General features: G+C 44.8%; 1 protein-coding gene and 1 gene segment (V, D, J or C); both read right to left on the bottom strand.

The window, feature by feature from the left end:
• The window catches only part of LOC144755687 (immunoglobulin alpha-2 heavy chain-like), a 1,801,746-nt gene that overhangs the window by 812,166 nt on the left and 967,095 nt on the right, over positions 1-22,485 (bottom strand).
• LOC144755686 (uncharacterized) overlaps positions 1-22,485 on the bottom strand; it is a 233,426-nt gene that overhangs the window by 144,840 nt on the left and 66,101 nt on the right. Inside the window, exons 2-3 of the mRNA XM_078644864.1 lie at positions 14,732-15,040; positions 12,095-12,421 (exon numbers count right to left, since the gene is read on the bottom strand). Of these exons, the coding sequence (XP_078500990.1) occupies positions 12,095-12,421; positions 14,732-15,040 (636 nt within the window). The remainder of the gene's footprint in view (positions 1-12,094; positions 12,422-14,731; positions 15,041-22,485) is intronic.

The raw sequence follows: 22,485 nt of genomic DNA, 5'->3' as shown, positions 1-22,485 counted from the left end.
TAAAGTGTTTAGTTGATGTAATGTCTCCTTTCCATATAACCAACACATCGTCTATGGGGTGTAGGATCTTCTTCACTTCTAGGTGGCAGACGTACAGGCCAGCTATACTGGGAGTAAATGTGCTCCCCTTGCTGGTCTCAGGCTTCTGTAAGTAGATGGTATCCTCGTAAGCAAAGAAGTTTTATGTAAGTGCCAGGAACACACATTCCATAACCACTTTACGTGGTGTGTGGTATCCCCAATCTGTGGTGAAGAGTACCTCCTCAATGATAGTTAGTGTCTCATTATGTGGGAGACTGGTACACAGACTCTCCACGTCCAGTCCCCTCAGGAGTTGTCTGCTGGGGTCAAAGTCAATTCCTTGGAGTAGCTGTAGGACTTCCTTTGTATCCTTCAGGTATGTATCAGTTTTTTGGACCAGTTGGTGAAGGAAAGCGTCCGCAAACTTTGATAGTGGTTCTAGTATGAAATCAATGCCCAATACTATGTAATGTGTGTCCTCAAGTGGAACACCCACTGCTGTTCCTACTCGAGAAGACCATGTTTACTGTTCAGTTGTTCGAGAATGGTGCACTGTAGATCTTCCATTGTGGTTTGGGTTGTCAAGTAGTGGGTAGCCATTTTTGTAGTGCTCATTTTGCAACGTGTGTTGCTCCTGTGCTCTCCTATGGGGAAACAACCTTTACTACGCAACTTTTACAACGCACTACCATTACAACGAAACTTTTACAACGCAACATCCATTACATCGCATGCCATTACAAAGCAACCATTACAACGCATGACACTACAACTCATACCACTACAACGCATATCATTACAACGCATACCAATACAATGCATAACATTATAACGCATAGTACCATTACACTATCCAACACTTACCCTACTGTTGCACCCCCCTGGAGTGAGAATAGTATTTTTTACCCCTACACTATCCAACACTTACCCTTCTGTTGCACCCCGCTGGAGTTAGAATAGTAATTTTTACCCCTACACTATCCAATACTTACCATACATGCAATGTAATGGTATGCGTTGTAATGGTATGCGTTGTAAAGGTAGTTTTTAAAAACTCGTAATGGCATGCGTTGTAATGGAATGCGTTGTAATGGATGTTGCGTTGTAAAAAATGCGCTGTAAAGGTATGCGTTGTAACGTCATACATCCCTCCTTTGTGTGTCTTAACAGGTCTAGTTGTCATTCTGACATATTCCATTCCACAAGGGCAAGTGATGATATAAACCACATTCTTGCTGTTGCAGTTAGTAAATCTCCTCTACTCCCATTCCGTACAATTCCTGAATTTCATACTTTTGCTTTTCTTCAGATAAGGATAATGGCCCTTCACGAGGGTAGGAAGGTATTTTCTGCCTCAATTGCTAAGGTGTGTTGTGGTCATGTGCGGACCGGCATGTCCCTCAAGCTCCTTCCCCTTTTGTGCGCAAACATCAATTAGGGAAGTTTGAGGTTTCCGCATGCCAGGAGTCTCCAATGTTTGTTTATAATTGTTGTCACTTGATTGGAGTTGGTATTGTAAGTAGTGACAAATATTGGTGTCTCTTCTGGGTCCTTAGTTACTCTTGGTTCCAGCAGTGCTTCCCTATTGTTGTTACATGCCTTCTTCATTGCTCTGTCAATAATTTGTGTAGGGTAGTTGGGTTTCTCTTGTAGATCAGTAGCCTGCCTCTTGAAGTCTTTCATCTCTGTACAGAACTGTCCGTATGGGAGATTGTCCTCTCCATATAACCAAGTTCCTGGGGTCCTCAAGCAGTCTTCTGCACTTGTTGTCATAAGCAGTGGCAGTTTGTATGATAATTGCCCCTCTTTTGTCTGCTGGGTTGATCACGCTGTCACTGTTGGATGAGTGTTGTCTTATTGCTTCTTTTTCTTTCTTGGTGTGTTATGGAAGGTATGGTTATTCACAGTGGTGATGATCTCCACTTCTTTCCTGAATGAATGAATGAATGAATGAGGAGTTTCTTGTAACGCGCGTACTTAGCCCAGTGGGCGTCAAGGCGCCTAGATTAAATACAGCAACTTAAGGCCCTACCTAGTCCTATTTAATCATGAGTAGGCCTTCTTAAAGAAATACGTTTTTAGAGCCTTTTTGAAAGAGTCGATGGAAGGGAGAGTTTTTATCTCCATAGGGAGGGAGTTCCACAATTGCGGAGCGACGACGGAAAAGGCTCTGGCTCCCCATCTGACAAATTTGATGCGGGGGACAGCTAGTTGACAGAGTCCCGCAGAGCGCAGGTTTCTTGTGGGGGCATAGCGCGAGAGAAGAGAGCCAATGGCACTAGCAGGACCATCCATCAATGCTCTGTGGGTGAGACAGAGGATTTTGAAGGCGATTCTGTGCTGTACCGGAAGCCAATGAAGCTCCTTCCTGGCTAAGGTGGCAGAGGAGGCTTTGGGGAGATTCAAAACAAAGCGTGCTGCAGAGTTCTGAAGAGTCTGCAAACGGTGGATCAACCCTTTGTTGACTTCCATATAGAGGGAGTTGCAGTAATCCAGTCTCGAACCCACCTCACCGCTTTTCGTAAAAGTTAGTAGTTCGATAGGGAGGGTTGAGTCAGTAGGGGTGAAGGAGGATTTTACTTGTAGTCCTGTGTCCTTTCGCTCTTCCTCAGATGGTCCTTTTCCTGTAAAGAAAGCGCGTAACTTGAGTTTTCTAATTAATTCCTTCATTTTGGCACAGAGTTTGAATCTCTCCAGGTTGTTTGTTGGAAAAATACCCAAACCTCGTTCTAGAACAATCCTCTGTGCTGGTGTCAATTTGTGGTCTGTTAGGTTGACCACTAAGTTATCTTCCGGCTCGTTGATGGTTGGTTGGGCAGTGCGCCTGTATTACTCCTGGTGGAGACACGTGACGCCTCGTCTTCTATGGTTGACCAGTGGACATTGCTGCCCCTCTGGTTCTGACCCCTTCGTGAACCAGGGCGTGCCCCTAAAAAAGGTGGTGGTCCATAATAATTATAGTCATACTCCGGTGGTGAGGGTAACCAGTGTGGGTAGGCCTCTCCCATTGGTGGTGGGCCATAGGGATATGGCGGATAAGCTAGTAGCCCTTGATAGTGCCCCCATCCTCTTTGTCCTCTGATGAGGGGTCCTTGGTGTTGTCCACCCCCTCATTGGTATCTTGGGTCGCTCACTCTGCTGGATCTGAAACTATTCGACCCTGAGTCGGATGCGTCTCCTTCTGAGCTCTGATCTTGGTTTGAGTTCCTAGAAACGTAGTTGTCACAAATGTATTGGTATACATTGTTGTGACTGAAACGGGCTGTGTCTTTCTTCAGCATGTTGTATTTCCTTTGTTTTAGTGATATCTCAAATTTGTTCATTTGCTGGTTTAATTCTTCCAGGCGTTTTTTGAGAACGCATGGGGACTGGTAACTCTTCAGTTGCACTTCCAAAGCCTGGATCTGAATCTTGAGTTCCTGGGTCAACCGTGTGGCCGTTTTGATGATTAGGATGAGCCAGTCACGGGTACAATGCCATAATATCAATGACCAATCCTTCTTGAACATCTTATCGTACTCGAATATGAAGGGTTCATTGCGGAGGATTAGGCCCTGTGGTGCTGCGTTCGCCCTGAGACACTCGGTCATCAGCAAACCATGAAGTGCTGTCTTGATCTGAGTTCTCCTCAAAGTTGCCAACTCATCCCAATCCCCAATATTTGGACTGGGTTCAGAGGTATTTAACCCCTAAAAGGATTGATGGAAGCCAGGATTCTATCCACTTCTTCCTCTGAAAAATTGAGGCCGGTTGTTTCAGCACTTCAAAAATGGCTACCCACTACTTGAAAACCCAACACACAATGGAAGAACTACAGTGGACCATTCTCAAACAACTGAACAGCGAACATGGTCTTCTCGAGAAGGAACAGCGGTGGGTGTTCTGCTTGGGGACACACATTACAGGTCTGAATGACGACATCCCCTGGGGACAATTTAGCTGATTTGTATCTCCCCGTGACTTTTGTCACTATCAGTGGGAAGAGAAAACTACTGCAAATACACTGCAAATAAACTCTTAAAACGACTGGGAAGAACCCTTATGTTAGCCAACTTGGGGCCAGCAGAAAAACACCCCTGAAAAAATGTGGCCTGTACATTACCCTGTGGAATTTAATATCCTGCCACACGTTTTTCCACTCGTATTCACTTTTGCCCTCTTGAGCTCACCCTTTTGTAGAGAGGTGTCATTATCACTATATATCCTCTACATAAAAATCTTTTGAAGCAACGTTTTGCCCTGCATATTATGAAACAGAAAAAAACACTTTGAAGTAAACCGCATGTCTGGCTGCACACTCCCTTGGTACAATGTCTACTATAAACGCAATTACACGTACCATTAGTAAATACTTGCCCAGACCTGGTTTACTTTATTTTTTAATATTATTATTATCTTCTTTTTTTTTCATTATTCGGCTGGTCGACATTTTACGCTCGGATAGTTTAAAAAGTTAGGTAGGGGTAGTGTCCTTTTAGTTAGCGCACTAGTCTTTTTTGCTCTTAGGGCTATTTAACAGACACCCATGAGCAACAGGAAGTGAGGAACAAACACATTCAGCCGGAGGTGGCATTCTAGGTCACCATCTTGAATTTTCTGACAGTCTAGTGTTTGTACCAATTAGTGCAGGTTTTTGGTGGCAAAACTACCAATTATGCTCAGCATTTAAGGACACTGCCTACACTGGCTCAATGTTCCACAGAGCCGTGGCAAGGCAGTGTCCTGGTTAACCTTGATATTGTAAGTATGGTACAGCCAATTTGCAGCAGTGAAACGCTGCTCAATTGGGAAAGTTCTCAAAAACAACAGTTTTTCAATTTCTTTTAACAGTGTGTGACTATAGGTACCCCTTCCCTCCCGTTTTGAATGCTCATAGGGTATTATCTGGGCGCTATGAGAGTACGTGAACAGCCTAAACTTTGGAGACTTATTTATCTGTCACTAAACTGTTTTTTGAAGGAGAAATATATATTTAACAGATACTCTCAGTTATACTTATCCTATGGAAATGCACACCACGTGGTCCTTAGATATAGAGTGTGTGTTTTATGTTTTGTGTGTGCATGTTTTTATATTGTCCCACCTCGCCGGCATAACACAGCACTGATTACCAATTATTTACGGACAAAGATAAGAAAAATATATCACAGAAATATATCACTTTTCTTTACAGGTCAACACCACATATGGTGCAGTTTGGATGTGTTATCTTATTTTAACTCTGTTTTTATTCTTCCAGAACCCATTCAGTAATATACCTACTGGGGTATAGTATACTGTGCATGTTAAACTTATGTGCACCACTTAGTAAGGATTATATGTAAATACACAGTTGTTTTGGTTTAGGTGTAGAAGGGATCTCTTCTAGGTCCTGATGAGAAACCAGGGGAGGGCTTCGAAACATGTCGACACAGGAGACACTGTTCATTAAAGCATAGTATCTCCCTCTCATTTCCCACTTTTAATGATACCAGTTTAAAGGAACAGCAACATTTCTTTTTTCCACTGAGTGAGGTAATTTTCACAATTCACTCACTTCTGACCCTTCCACTCACACTCTTACACCACACATAATATTGTTTTTCATAACCAGTGCTCCCATGTAGTTATAGGTCGTAGCACGCCCCGTCCCGCAGCAGGGCGGGAAGACCCCGATGATGAAGCATGCCAGAAAGGGTCCTTTTGGTGGGTGAGAGGTATTTATACAAAGCTGTGTGATATCCCCCATTGTATGAGACACACGTAGTTTGGAGGAACACTTCTATACTTTCCCATAAGGGTGGATACTTTTGTTCATAGAAAAACCTTCATAGCAAGTTCGTCCAGCCACTCCCATATGACAACGCTCCCTCCTCGGACAGCGGCAGCATTCTTGCCGCCCTGCTGAACTTTACCTTCTCAGAAAATGTTTCTTCAAAGTGTATTTTTGGGGTGAAGGTAAGCTGGGACCAGGCCCAATCCACACCTTCTATCTGAACCATGCTCCATCACGGTTGGCATAAACTTTTTATTTTGTCCTGGTCTCATTCAACCAGATATCTGTAGTTGGCATTTGTTCTTTTTCTTGCTATTTTTCACTTTAAACTTTAAAAATTCATAACACCCATTCTACTGATTGCTTTTTTTTTGTTATTTTGGTGTCAAATACTTTATGAAAATGTACACTATTTTCCTAAATTGGTGTGGGGTTTTTCTTGTGTTCTGTTTTCCCTATACTACTGTCTGCATAAATACCTTACACTTAGCCTCTAAGTTTAGCCTGACTTCTTTTGTGTCAAGATACCAGAGGGTTACACACATGTTAAATTAGTGACAGAGACTGTGGCTGTTGCTTGAACAGGGATCACCATCTACCCCTTCAACTAACAACCTAGTGTCTCACAGCCAACATTTTTGGTCATCTACTTTGGCTACCTCAATTAAAAAAAATGTAATCTGCACGTGCACATAGTTGTTTTCAGTTGGTGCAGGATTATGTACAAACCACCATTTTGACATGCCGTAAGAGAGTACAGTAAGGTGCCAGCTCACTCTTCTGTTCACTTTCTGTCAGGACAATGTTGCCATATAGAAGCTTAGGTTCAGCTTATGTTCAGCCCATGGCAGGTGTCTATGAGCTGTATAACATCCTGACCACAAGCATGGGATTTATCTGACAGACAGAGAGGTCAAAGAGAGAATGGGTATGTACTCTGACTTTCCTGACTTCTAGAATTGCCTAAAATGGATCAAGCCTTGAAGAGGCATGAGCAATTCTCCTTCTGAAGCACTGTCAGTATTCTTTCTGGAGCAGCACTGGATCTGAGGGCACTGACAGAGAATAAGGTAAGCAAAATGGAAAGATTTCAACAATATATGATGAGGTGTGGCAAAATGGGGGAGGTTAAACAGCTTCGATTTCCTAATAGCATGGGTGCTAATAAATTAGATCTGCATTCCAATTGACAGATACTTGGATATTTTACCTTGCTTCTGATCCATGCAGAACCGTATATTGGGATATGGTTAAGTAAAGAGTGTTTATTTGATAATAATCTAAGCACTATTTGACACTTCTACACATCTGCACATAATTTTTGAGGAATTTACATGTTTGGTTTTCCGATATTATTATGAACAGTGCAGGGATCCCAGTTTTCAAGCAGATATTAAAGTAGGAGGTTAAAGTTTAAATTGACAAAAATGCTTTGATTTGCTTATATCTCTGGCGCAGTTTCATGGATATGCATGAAAGATAAGTTACCAGAATGGGGCTTTTCTTGCAAGCTGCATGTGCAGCAGGTGGATTGCCACATAAGAGATTAGTTGCCTGTGACAAACTACTGTTGCACATGAATGTAGTCTACATGCAGCCGTGGTTAGCAGCAACGTTACTTTGTGCATATTCTGCCATGTGGTCAGGTCCTGCATCATCCCCCATTAAACATAGCAGAAGGCCATGTAGACCAGGGGGTAGGCTGATACAGAGGCATCATCATTCATCACCACACCTACCACATACCCACCACATATATTCACACACACATAAGTTAAATATTTTTACCTTTCCATCTAAAATGTCACAGCTAATATGAAGTTATGATTAGCTTTATTCATAACACTCTAATGCATGTGTAATGAGCCTTCTGAAATTCACTTTAAAAATTACAATCACAGTAAGGTTAAATTATGAATAAAATGGCAAAACTCCAAAAGCCAAACTCGCACACCTGCCATGTAAACAATAACTCACACACCAAATGCAAGGCCTAGGTTCTCATATGGAGCTAACCATAAGTAGGAAATATATCTAAATCTCTATCGTTTCTATCTCTATCTACCTCTATGTCTTTCTTTATATGTATCTGTATATCTATAGCTATATTATCTCTCTCCCCAGTGGCAATCATGTAATAATGGATCAGTTGGTGTTTATATTGGAAAGGTGTGTTTTGCCTAAAACCTTTGCCCCATTGGACATATTTGCATGAAACTTGGTAATCTACTTACTGATTTAATGTTCGACATGCCTACATTTGTGAAGCTCCATTCACAGGAAAAGAGTTAGGAGGGGTTTTAGCTCCCATATGATATTTTGCTCAGTTCTACAGCCCCAATACCTGAAGGGATGTACACTAAACTTGGTATGAAAATAGAACTGTATTCACAAAATGAGTTTTATTTGGTTTAGTGCAAATCTGTTCAGTATTTGTGAGGTATAACATTTTTAAAAAGTTCCCCAGTGTGCTTAAAAGGGTTAACACTTTTGCATATCTCTGATGTTTAGGATTCATGAGTCCAGCAATTTAAAAAAGGAGATTTGCATTGGATGAGGCAGCCTTTTGTTCCTATTTGGATCCAAGCATCCAAAGCTGGTTTGCAAATCCAAACAATCTGATAGTCTGCTGCATGCAAGTATTTTTATATTGTGACCACCATTTTAGAGCCAGGGGAATGCAAAAGAAGCATCTTAGGGTAGCAAGGGAGGAACACCCTTGGCCTCAGTGGAAGGGATCCTCAGGGGCCACTCCTTTCAGTAACAAATGCAACTATTTTTGTCAAAAGATTTGGGATTCACAAATCATTTGTGACTTGTGAACCCAAGATATCTCAAATTATCAGTGTCCACGTTATCAAGACCACCATTTTGGACATAAGGGTGTAAAGCTTGTGTTGGGATTCGCAAATCTTATTAAAGATTCATAAATCAGAAAAATAATTTGAAAAAAAGCTGGCCAAGCACTAGGGAAGAACAATCTGGCATTGGAAATAACCTGTTGGGTGCAACACAAGCCTACCCATTGTCCCACGTTACAATCCAAGAGTTATCCCTAAATCCAACAATTTTATCTTCAATAGTAATTACAATTTCCAGATACAAAGGACTTTCACGGACACTCTGATGGTTCCATCCTAAACAAATATTGTTAGGGGAAAACTAGAGGATCATACACTGTACTTATTTGTACAGTGTGGATGCTGGCTGACGGATGCATAAGTACTATTATTGGAAGAAGTTAGAAAAGTGAGGATCTGGGTCCGAAGAAAGTCAGGAGCACTTTTTAGGGCTGTTACACAGGCAGAAACAGGTTGACCCATTTAGATGCAGGGATAATTGGCAGTCCTATGCAGCTCAATAAGTTGTAATCATCCCTCTGCCCCACTCTCAATAAATAGAAACACTTCAGGCTTAGGGATTTTCATGCTTTCTAGATTGTAGTTCCACCAATACCCACAGTTAAAAGTACTCCCTGTAACCACAGGGAGCAAATTCATGACTAGAATGTTCTCGGGTGAATGTGGCCTGGCCAATGATGAAGCATGAACGCCGGGGGCTGGGTGAGGCCACACCTTCCAATGTTTTGTGATTCTCTTTTGTCCTATTCATACTGTGAGGCATACGATTGATCCGAAGTGTTCCCAGAAGATGAGCAATTCACTGTGAGTGACCCTCTGCTTAGTCTCTGGTTATCTGTCACGTTTGCCTTTGGTTTTTCCAGGGGCGGCTCCTCCACTAAGTCGGAGGAGAGTCGCCCCACTGCTTTAAGAGAAGTGTAGAGGAAAAATGAAATGATAATGACGAAACGTTATTATCATTTTATTTTTCCATTCCTAGGTGTGGGGTGGGGCGGGCCGGCCAGAGCAGGAGAGGAGTGGATGAGCACACTTAAAGTGTGCATGAATGTTTGACCAGCCGTCTCTGGCCAACAAAACATTCATGCGCACTTTGAATGTTCCCCTCCCGGCTGCATTACACAGTCTTGTGGGGAACATGCACAGGCTCCCTGTCCCCGTCTGAGAGCCGAACAACAGAGCTTAGACCAATCCCAACACTGCAATACAGCAATGTGATTGGCTTTGGGGAACTTAAAGGAAGCAATCACAATGATGTATTGCAGCGTTGTGATTAACTTAGAGAGCCTCGGAGCCCGGGTGCTTCCTGCGAAAAGGAGAGGCAGCAGAGAGGCGGCGGCAGGCGACGCGACCAGCAGGTAAGTTTTCTTTCTTATTTCATTATTTTCTACCCCCTCCCCATATCCCCGCTGCGCCACCGTTCCCTACCAGCTGCCACTAGGTTTTTCTGGCATATAGACAGGGAAGGCTGAAAGGTTGACAGCCCCTTTTCAACCAGCTCTCCAGGACCCCTCTCTTAATTTGGAAAACGGGTCCATATTTTCATATGTTCATCCCTGTTCATGTTCATTTGTGGTGAGGACTTATGACTTGCAGCTATACATAAACCCCTGGGATTGAATGTATGTTTTTTGATTGAATTGGACATAGATTATATTATGTTGGTTTACCAAAATGTTGAAGATGGTGACCAATGTCATAAACGTATATGGTAGACATTTTGATACTTTTATTATATTTATATTTCAACACTACTAACACATTTTTTGTTTGTTATCGTGTTACCCACTTCACTGCAGCCACTATGAATTGACAATAAACTTTTTTACTCCGCAGTTTTCAAGTGCATATGGCCTCCTTTCTTGATGGTATCTGCTTGGAGGTTGTATATATATATTATGCCTGGGTGCAAGTTAAATTATGCAGGCAATATTTGTATAATTTCGGGAATTATGTGTTAAACTTGTTATACAAAATTCTAGAAAGTACGCCATTATGCCTCTTTACAAATGTACATGCCATCATACTATTTGAGATAAACATTAACCGCAAATACACCATTCATGGTAAAAAATGTACCACAAATGCATTGATACAACAAAACTACTGTTGCTCGCAGTGCTTTTGTTTAAATTCGTTCCACCAGGCAAATTGGCACAAAGACAGATTTTGTGCTAATACACAGAGTGAAGTGAAGGATTAGTACTTTGTGGATTTATGTGGAATTTTGCAAAAAAAATTCGCATTTTACATACACACATTAAATGTGTTTAATTAAAGATTATGGGCCATATGTATCAAGCTAATTAGCATTCGCAAAGGCCGAAATTCGCCGAATTTCGGCCTTTGCGAATGCTAATTAGCTAAATGGTATGTATGTAACATTTCTGCTACAAAATAAGGATTTGTAAAATTTGCTATTCCTTATTTTGCGATTGCACTTAAGTAATCGCAAATTTTGCGATTCCTTAAATGCAATGTATCAAAGAAAAAATATTTAAAAAATGCCCATAAGGATTCGCAAATTACCACCAACTTCTAGTTGGTGGTAAGTTGCGAATTCTTTAATAAAAGCTATTTTAAAAAAAAACAAAGGTGCCATATGCCGCTCATACATGTGCGCCCTATGCCCCCACATGTCATTGTCAGGGGTGCAGCAGGGTGTTCTTGAGACACCCCTGCACCCTTGAAAATATTCCTAATTTGCGATTAGCAAATTGCTAATCGCAAATTTCCCCTTCATTCCTATGGGCCTCCTGGCCCATAGAAATGAATGGGTAATTTGCGATTAGCAATTTGCTAATCGCAAATTAGGAATGTTAAGGAATCGCTATAAAAATGCGATTTTTTTACCTACATACCGTTTTGCGAATTCTAAATAGCGATTCCTTAAAAATCGCTATTTAGAATTCGCAAAACGGAACTATGATACATATGGCCCTATGGATATATTGTTTATCTGATTAGGAAATGCAACCAAAGAGCAGGGTGTGACATTCATTACAGGACCAATCTACATTACTGCATTATCTGTCATGTTACATAAAAAAAGTCCTCAATGTTAAATACTTGCAATTCGACCTCTACTTAGGTTCAATGAATTCCCGAGTTAAATGCACTTCTGATTGTGAAATATGAATAGCCTAACATATGAAATATTTTTACGTCTCTATAATTGAGAAGGTGGACGAGAATAACTTCAAAAACTTAAACATGTGTATTCTTCCTTTCAAATTTAACCTTTTCCGCGAAGTGGAAAGTTTTTTCTCTATCTTGTGATACTTTGAAGCGTCCCATTACAAGGCATGAAGTGCCCATCAGTAACAGCTCGTGCTTTTTCAGGCCCTACATGTTATCCAGATGCGGCCATCTTTAGAGTAGTATCAAGGTGTTACCAAGGTCATACAATAGAGCACCCCTCCCACTTCACGAGACTCGTCATCACGCACCGCTCTCCTACCTGAGCATCTGCTTATGTTGTGCATCTCGGAGAAGGGCTGCTTCGCGGTTTCTCGGATCACGTTGCAGGTGTAGGTGTCTCCTCTCTCCCAGCTGTCTTTGGTCACGCGCAGGAGGCTCATGCCCACAAACGTTTTGCTGTCGGCTTTGGACTCCTCAAAGGTGCTCCGCCTGGACATTTCGCTGTTTGCTTTGCCATTTACTAGCCACTTCACGTTCATGCCCTTTGGTGTGTAGTTGCTGAGTAGGCACGTCAGTTCGATGTTATCGCCCTCACAGGATGGGAGCAAGAGCTGCACCGTAGGGTCGCGCTGGTTCGATGCACAGACTGGGCACAGAAAAAGAAAGGCATGCAAACCAGTTACGAACATCTCATGGACTAAAGACAGGAAGGGACTGACTGGCCTTCAGGGCAATCAGGCAGTGCCAATAGGGGCTGGTCTGACAGGTCTGTGCGTGGCCTGTAAGGCCATCAGGCAGTGCCCAAAGGCCTGGTCTGACTGGTCTGGGGTGGCCTGAAGGCAACCAAGCAGTGCCCGAAGGCCTGGTCTGAAAGGTCAGTGTCCTGTAAGGCAATCAGGCAGTGCCCAAAGGTCTGGTCTGACAGGTCAGTGGCCTGTAGGGTAATCAGGCAGTGCAAGAAGGCCTGGTCTGATAGGTCAGTTTCCTGTAAGGCAATCAGGCAGTGCCAAAAGGTCGGGTCGGACAGGTCAGTGGCCTGTAGGGCAATCAGGCAGTGCCATAAGGGCTGGTCTGACAGGTCTGTGTGTAGCCTGCAAGGCAATCAGGCAGTGTCATAAGAGCTGGTCTGACAGGTCTGTGCATGGCCTGCAAGGCAATCAGGCAGTGCCCGAAGGCCTGGTCTGACAGGTCTGGGTTGGCCTGTAAGGCCACTAGGCAGTGCCCGAAGGCCTGGTCTGACAGGTCAGTGTCCTGTAAGGCAACCAGGCAGTGCCCGAAGGCCTGGTCTGACAGGTCAGTGTCCTGTAAGGTAATCAGGCAGTGCCAAATGTTTGGTCTGACAGGTCAGTGGCCTGTATGGCAATCAGGCAGTGCAAGCAGGCCTGGTCTGACAGGTCAGTGTCCTGTAAGGCAATCAGGCAGTGCCGAAGGTCGTGTCGGACTAGGTCAGTGGCCTTTAGGGCAATCAGGCAGTGCCATAAGGGCTGGTCTGACAGGTCTATGTTTAGCCTGCAAGGCAATCAGGCAGTGTCATAAGAGCTGGTCTGATAGGTCTGTGTGTGGCCTGTAAGGCAATCAGGCAATGCCATAAGGGCTGGTCTGACAGGTCTGTGTGTGGCCTGTAAGGCAATCAAGCAGTGCCCAAAGGCCTTGTCTGATAGGTCAGTGGCCTGTAGGGCAATCAGGCAATGCCCGAAGGCCTGGTCTGACAGGTCAGTGGCCTAAAGGGCAATCAGGAAGTGTCAGAAGGGCTGGTCTGACAAGTCAGAGTGTTGTCAATTTTATGGTTGTTTGGGGGCCTGTTTATGGTCTGCTGAGCACGGTTTATACTGTTGACTTCCCTAATATCAAAAGAAACATTTCCAGCAGAAAGCTAAAATCCACGCAGTCTTCAATACCTTGCAAACATTTATACAGCGTGCCTTCACAAGTTAAAAACTGCCCCAATTAGCAAACACAGCTCTTTTTTTGCTATCTAATGTAATAAGGGTGGGGGGGCTGGGGCACTTTTATTTTAGTGTCCAGGGACAATGTTCTGTAGCAGTCCGATCCTGCTAAAGAAAGATGGACACCGCCAGGAAGAGAAGCAGCTCACACTAACCATTGAGAAATATGTAGTGACATACAGATAGCTGCCTTCCACTGACACTAGACATGTTTTCATTGGTAGCAGGAGAGGCGCTGCTCCCTCACTGCAAATACAAAGGTAGTGATAGCAATAGCAAGAGAAGGATTCTCGCTGAGAATAGAATACATTAAATTACTGAGAGGAGCATCTCACTGAACATGGAAACATTTGCATTGCCTGTAAGAATGGTTTCTGACTCTGATGACAGAAATATACATTATTAACAAGAGGAGGGACAATAAGGCTTTTATTCCAGGTCCAGCATATGTGCCCAAAACAATGTACAAAGAAGAGGGTATGCAGTTCCAACGGGCGTGGAGATATACATTGACAGCTAAAGAAGTGCCCCTCAGATACCAGAAAATGAATGCATTTAAAGCTGAAGGATTGTTCCCTGACCATCAAACATGAACTGACTTCAAGAGAAGTGCCATTCAGTGAGCATATAACCAGGAACATTTTCATCAAGAGCGATGGATCATTATACAGCAAACTGGCATCAAGTGAGTTGTCTCTCACTGACCATATATATTTTCATCAAGAAGGGCGCCTCACACTGACCATAAAAACATATACATTTGCGTCAAGAGAAGTTCTTTGTATTGAACCTGGATACATATATATATACATTGACATCCAGGGAGTTGCCTCTCACTGACCAGACACATACACATGTACATCACTAAAAGTAACCATCACTTACCAAAGCAATGTGTCTCACTGACCACAGAACAGTGCCACTGACAGCCAGGACTGGGCCTCTCACTGACCTCACAAACATCACTGACACCAAGAGGAGCCTCTGACGTCTTGAAGATACATGCCTACCTGAATTTGACACCTCCCGGGTGAAAGGAATGCTGCTGGATTGGTGTTTCACCATGCAGGAATACGTTTTGCTCTCCCAGTCTGATGCTGTGACAGACAGCTGGCTGCCCTGGATGTAGTTTTGGGAGCTTTGCCCCTTCACTGAAGGGTAGTTCTTCACCCCAATTGAGATGGGCTCGTCGTTGCTCCAAGTCATCTCCACCGGCTCAGGGAGATAGCCAGCGGCTAGGCATCCGATGGCCACATTGGTGCCAGACTGGTTCTCACAGCAGTTCACCAATGGGTAGACTTCAGGCTTGGATGTTGTCACTGGAAAAGGAAAGTGACACGTTTTAGACTCACACTCGGGCTACTCCTTTTCTATCAAACATTCTGAGAGTCTCAGACAGGTTCCGCCCCATATCCTAGACCTTCCTGGGTGTCTCCCAGGTATTTGGTGCACCCTCCACATTCCTGTACCATGAGCGAACTTGGCTGTGCATTAATAGGTGGCAACAGACTGGATGTGGTAGCTCTGAAGCATTTGGTGGCCACGCGATGTCAAGTGCTGGCATGACAATATTCATCTGTTTATTGATGTTTAAAAGCTTGTCTTCAAATGAGACTTGTGGCAAAGTAAATACAAAATGAGAACGTTTTAGGGTGCTCGCATGACCTCATCTATAAAAAAAGCTCTAACTGCACATTGATATCACATACTGTGCTGCTGGGTGGGCATTACCAAACCACGAGGGGTGAATCTGAGCAATGGACTAAAATATCCTTCCTCGAAAGTGACTGCTCTCTATTTCTTCACAATTTCTGTTGATAACAATGGCAAAGCCAATAAATACTTTTATCTTTAGAGAAGCAATGGCATTTACATGTTATGCCCTTACACATCTGTGACTGTCCCTTTCCTGGTGTGTGATGCGGTACCCTAGACGGATCCTAGACATTGCTAAGTTTGGACACGCGTGCTTCCTGTTGAACCCATGGTAACCTAAGCTGTCTTAAAGGTCCCGAAATATAACTTTTACTTTTCACAAAACCCCACCTCATACATACTACAGAGGTCGAGATAGGTTAGCTAGCTATGTTATGACACGTTAGGTATGTATGGGAAATTACTGGATGTGATAGGTACGAATGGTAAGTTTGTAAAGTAGCAAGGTCAATGTTGGTAGTCAAGGTATTGTAGGTGTGGTGTGTAGATAGATAGGTAATTACGTAGGTATGGTTGATAGGTTAAATATGATAGGTATGTATTATGGATAAATAGGTGTGGTAGGCAAGAAGGTATGGCAGGTAGATGTGGTAGGTATGCTAGATAGGTATAAGAGGTTAGGTATGGGGTAGGTTCGCTATGATAGGTTAGGTATGGTTGGAAGGTATAGGTTAGTTATGCTAGACATAATAGTTAAAGTAGATGGGTCTTGCAGATCGGTTTGACAGGTGTGTTCGATGGGTATAATAGGTAGTTCTTGTAGGAAGGGTTGGTAGCTCTGCTAAATACATTGTAAGTGACTAGCTTAAAAGACATAAACAGAAGAATATTGCAAAGCAGATATTTAAGATAAGGGACCAGTACATTTCTTCTGTCTCCAGGAAAGCCTGCCCCCACATATTTAATTTATGAAAGGAATGCACAATGGAAAATAATGAATAGCACTGTTCTTTTGGTTTCTGAATTGGAAATTAATTATGGGTTAGTATTTTTCATGTGTTTACTGTTCAACTGGGTAGTCTTGCATTAGACCAATGAAGGGCCATGAAATACCTATGAAGTGGGTTCCTGCGGGGTGTGATAGACGCCGTCTGTCGGAGCACAGACTGAGGGTTCGATCAATACTGGTCGATTGATACCAGCTCGAGAGCTGCCGGGAGACATGGTTAGGTGAGGAGGCTCCTTAAAGGTAGGATGAGCATTAGGGGCAAAAGCTACAGAGGGAGAGGGGACAGGGAGTGTTTACTCTATATGATGATGTCTTACAGATTAGTTAAGAATAGATAAAGTGTGTGGCTGGAGGTTTAGGGTCTGAGTTGCGAGAGGCTTAAGGGCCGGATTATTACAGAATAACCTCTTGTATTAGGGTTCTGGGTGTTATTTTAGGCTAGAAGAGTTTTGTTGAGCAATTGCTATTTTAAAAAGGCAGCCTTTATATGCAAGCAGAAACTGTTAGCATTCCAAGCAGCCAGCAGTAAAGCCACAGTTAAGCAATTAAAATGCTATTGTGTCAGCAAAGTCCAAAATACACAGAGTGCCTCAATAGCAAGGTACATATCATTTTGCACTTCAAATTAAATCACATCACTAATACCGAATGGGATCAGAAATTGAACAAAGTAACTGTAGAGTAGCGCTTTAGTTGCTGCGTGCTGCGTGATGACGCAGCACGCGCGGCGGCCATTTTCTGGGACCCGACAGAGCGCGAGTCGAGTAAAGTAACGGAGAGCACCGGACGCCCGGCTCTCTCCTGCTGGAATATAAATAAAGCTCCTCTCAATTATACTTACGTTTCCTGGCATCATTGGGCTGCAGCACCAACTTTACAGTGGCGACGAGGCTGGGGCCCGAACATATAGAAAAAATACAACAGACCCAGACAAGGAGAGCCCAACAGACGAAGGAGTGGAGGTCACAGCATCACGGTGCACCCCTCGAGGAACAACATGGAGAGGAACAACTACCAGGCACAGCCAGCAGGAGATCGTGGCAGAGGCGCAGGGCCACGAAGACCGAGCAGCAGGAGTAGAAGCAGAGTGCCAGGTACAAGGGGCAGAGTGCGACAGGGGTGAGGAGCCAGGGACTGGCCTACAGTGATTCCACCACCTTGTGGACCGGAGAGAGGAAGAAGAGGACACTACACTGAGAGGGCCACCCCATGAGCTAGTGCCAGAAGACAAGTGAGGCCCTGGCGGAGTCACAGAGAAGAGGAGAAGAGGGTGCAGAAGGACCCCAACAGGCACGGGCACACGGTGAGAGCGCAAGCGCGTCAGGTAGCCCTAGAGGTCAAGAGACGGATCCAGAAGGACGCGCCGAAATGAGTGCGCAAGCATCCTCACTCACGACGCCAATCCCATTCTTGCCCAAACCAGGAGAACCACTGATGAAGTGGGAGGACTGGAGAGAGTACTTTATGAATTACATAGAAGCTCTGGAAGACAAAAATGGGGAAGCCTTCCCCAGCAAGAGGAAGAGGAGGATACTCCTGCACAACCTAGGCCCAGAAGGGATCAGGGTCTTCCAGAATCTAGTGCCCACCCCCAGGCAAGCTGCAGACGACGATGTTTTCAGATACGCAATAAAAGACCTTAACAACCACTATCAGCCGGCTGTGTGCACATCCATTGATAGATATAATTTCCAAAAGAGGAAACAGGAGGTGGGTGAATCAATAGACGACTAGGTAGCCGCACTCAAGAAGTTGGCGATAACGTGCAAATTTTGAGCGTTGCACAATGAGTTCGTCAAGGATCAGATAGTCATGCATACCACTATTAAGGTGATCCAGGACAAACTATGGGTGAATGGAGATGCCACGCTCAAAGAGGTGATCGCCATGGTAAAAAAGGCAGAGCTCTCCAAAAGATGCGTAGATGCAGCGAAGAGAGAATCCACCCAGAAGCCCATGGTTAATAAAGTGGATGATGCTGAACCAACAGGAAGGAACAAACCCACGGCCGCGGAAAGCAAAGTTCCGAACAGACGTACAGGGAAGCCAATGCAACAGAGAAAGTAGAACAGAGAAAGCACAAACGCATGCTACAGGTGTGGCTGCCTATCCCATGCAGCCCACGATAAGCGCTGTCTGGCGTTCCGAGCGAAGTGCATGTTCTGCGGCATAGTTGGACACTACGAAAAGTTATGTCAGCGCAAGGTGAGAAGGCCCACGGTGAAGTATGTGAAACAGGAGCAGGAGGAAGGAGAAGAAAGAGAACAGGATGAAGAAGACAATGTACTGTGTGTGGAAGGTCAAGTACAGGGCATCGAGTGCAGGGGATTCCGTAAACCACAATGTGAGATGGTGATTGGAGGAGTACAGATCAAAATGGTGGCGGACTCGGGCTCCCCGTACACCATTATCCAAAGAACTGTATGGAATGAGCAATTCAGACCTTGTCTAGGGTCATGTCTAGAACCTCCGGACATAAGGCCAGTCACCTTCACAGGAGAACCTATCCCCATGGTCGGATACAGAGTTTTAACTTTTGAGTTCAAAGGGCGGAGCGCTGAGTGGAAACTGTATGTAGCGGAGTAGGGCCCGTCGATACTAGGGTGGACCGATCAAGGTGACCTGGGGATACAGTTGAATCCAGGAGGAGACACGCAGGTGCTAATGACAGGTACGGGGCACTTGCAGGACTTCGAGAAGATGAAGAGAGAATTCCCCAAAGTATTTGGCGGGAAGGTCGGCAAGCTGGAGAAGTTTGTGCATCGGATAGCCCTCAAGGAGAACTCTACGCCAGTGTCCCACAAAGTAAGGAACATACTAATAGCGGTAAAGGAGGCAGTACAACTGGAATTGCACAGACTGGAAGAGACTTGCGGTGAACTGTGCGCTATATAAGAATGTATGACTATGACTATGACTATGACTAGAGAGCGGAATTATTGAACCAATAGACAGTTCAGAGTGGCTGGCGCCCCTAGTGGTGGCCATGAACCCTAACGGCAAGGTTCGGCTCTGTGTGGATCTGCTCGAGCTGAACAAATGCATCATTGTGGAGAAGTTCCCGCTACCTCGGAACGGAGAGATGTTGGCAAGAACGAAGGGGGTAATATGGTTCTCCACGATCGATCTCACGTCAGCATACCATCAGGTAGACCTGCACCCAGCGAGCAGGAAACTGACATCGTTTATAACACCTTTTGGGTGCTACCAGTTCCACCGCATGCCCTTCGGTCTATCGTCGGCAGCAGCAGTATTTAAAAAACTCATGCACCGGTTGTTTAAAGACCTCGAAGGAGTGCAGTACTTCCAGGACGACATACTAGTGATGGGGAAAGATCTTAAAGACCATGACAGGAAGCTAGACACAGTGTTTCGAGTCCTGGAAGACAGCGGCCTGACAGTTGAATGGGAGAAGTGCCAGTTCGGAATGAACTCGGTCACATACCTAGGGCATGAAATCGGAGAACAAGGTATCACACCCAAATGGGCCAACGTGAAGGAAATCTGTGACGCACCAGCACCAAGCAACAAAGAAGAAGTGAGATCCTTCCTAGGAATGGCTGAGTACTACAGCAAATTTGTGCAACACTTTGCCACCAAGACCCATCACCTAGGACAACTCATAAGGGACAAAACCGTGTTCACATGGACAGAAGAAACGCAAAAGGAATTTGAAACCATTAAGAGTGATATCAGCAAGGCGATACCGCTGCAAGGGTATGACCCCCAAGGAAGGTCGGTGTTGACAACAGACGCCAGCGAAAAAGGATTTGGAGCAGTCCTTAAAGGAAAGATGGAACAATGGAGACGCTCAGCTTTGCATCAAGGGCCCTATCGCCCACAGAGCAAAAATACAGCGTGATAGAGAAGGAGATGCTGGCAGTAGTGTGGGCCATGGGGAAGTTCCGCCAATTCCTTTGGGGCACGAGATTTCATCTCCAGACTGATCACAAACCACTGGTCAAAGTTCTCACTTCGAGCGAGCATGCAAGCGCCACTCCCTGCATTGCGAAAATGACTTTGATACTATTAGACTATAGGTACGACGTGGAATATATCCCTGGGAAGAGAAACAAGATAGACGACTACCTCAGTAGGGCCTCGGCGATGGAGGAAGCCTCCAGCAGTGCGGAAGAAGGGGAGGTCATGGTAGCTCTGATGGAAGAGAGATTGATAAGCAACCAGGAATGGACAAAGGCCTATGAAGAAGACCCTGACATGGAGGAGGTCAAGGAATACCTGCTGAGAGGATGGGCAGAAAAGAAACACCTGCGGCCAGCACTCAGGAAACTTTACGAGGTGCGGGAGGAACTATCCATCGGGACAAAGGGACATTCTTGTACAGAGGAGACAAAGTAGTTCCCCCGTCAGCGTTGATTCCCCACCTTCTGGCAGTATTACATGAAGGGCACCTGGGAATAGTAAAGACGAAGATGAGAATGAAACAAATGTACTGGTGGCCGGGAATGGACCTCCACGTGGAGAGACACGTAAGGATGTGTGACCAGTGTCAAAGAGCAGACAAGACCTTGACACCTCTGAGACCAGCGTTGGGAAAATTTATCAGCCCAATAAATCCCTGGGAGGAAGTGTCTATAGACATCCTAGGACTCGTATTGGACAATCAGGGCACGCCTAAATACATGGGTGTTCTCATCGATAGGTATTCAAAATGGCCGAAGGTGCACATACAGGAAGAGATGGACACAGAAACAGTTCTCCGGTTTCTTACTGCCACCTTCCTACGGGAGGGTATTCCCCGATCCATCTTGAGCGACAATGGGCCACAGTTCACGCTGGAGAAGTGGAACAAGTACATGGAGAGAAATGGCATCAAAACCAAACACACCTCTATATACCACCCTGCCGGTAATGGACTAGTGGAGCGGTTCAATAGACTCATTATGCGATCCGGTCAAGCAGCCATCACGATGGGCAAAGATCGGGAAAAGGAAGTCCAGAGCATGTTGTGGGCCTATTGCATCACTCCCACAAGCACGGGGTATAGCCCCTTCCAGATTCTAAGAGGGTGCAACCCCTTTACCAAAGACAACCTAGCATGTAAGGAAAAGACTGTGACCAGCAAGTGGTCCACAGCGGTGGTACAGCATAATCTGGAGAACGCCCAGAAGGTATACACAGACAACTATAACTGAAGAAGGAATGTGAAAGACGCAGCCCTTGAGAGAGGAGAATGGGTTAGAGTCAAGCTAGCCGTGCGGCGGAAGAAAGGCGATAGCAAATATAGTCCACCTATGCAGGTGAAGGAGGTGTATGACAGAGCAGTGTTGCTCAGTGACGGAAATGTCTGGTCCCAAGACTGCATGGCCAAATGTAATAAGATCCTACAATGGTCTAACAAAGGAAATGGGAGGACCTCTGAAGACCAAATGCCACCGGAGAGTGAAGAGACACTCCCAGAAGGAGAAGAAGGTTCTGGAGCAGGAGTGAGCAGCGGGGAGTTCGGAGACGGGGACATCCCTGTGATTGGAGAACACCTGGGTATGGAGAGTGAAACCCCAAGGAGAAGAAGTCCTTGTGCTAATGGACAGTTCCAGAGAAGGTTCCTCCACTTCGGTAAGGCGCACACAAGCAGGCCGCGCGGTGGGGAGGCCTACCAGATTTCGAGACTTTGAACTAGGGCAAGGAAGATAAGGTGTTTTACTATAAGACTGTTGTTTTCTGTTTGTAATAAAAAAGGGGGAGATATGTAGAGTAGCGCTTTAGTCGCCGCGCGCTGCGTCATGACGCAGCACGTGCGTCGACCATTTTGGGATACCCGACAGAGCGCGAGTCAGGGAAAGTAACGGAGAGCACCGGACGGACGGCGCTCTCCTGCTGGAATATAAATAAAGTTCCTCTCAATTATACTTAAGTTTCCTGGCATAATTGGGCTGCAGCACACACTTTACAGTAACCATCCTGGAAACTCCATGGCCTCGATGGATAGTGTATCCAAGCAACGAAAAACCATGAAAAACCCATGAAAACGAATGACTCAAAATGTCTGACTCCCAAGTCCATTCTTTCCCTCCAACCCTTTTTATGCTTCTTTTTGATGTTTTGTGGACAAGAGTTCTCATAACAGAAAGCTAACAC

Source organism: Lissotriton helveticus, chromosome 5_1 (assembly GCF_964261635.1).
Source record: "Lissotriton helveticus chromosome 5_1, aLisHel1.1, whole genome shotgun sequence".
NCBI lineage: Eukaryota > Metazoa > Chordata > Amphibia > Caudata > Salamandridae > Lissotriton > Lissotriton helveticus.
The sequence above is the reverse complement of the archived record's forward strand: the minus strand, read 5'-3'. Positions and strand labels throughout refer to the sequence as shown.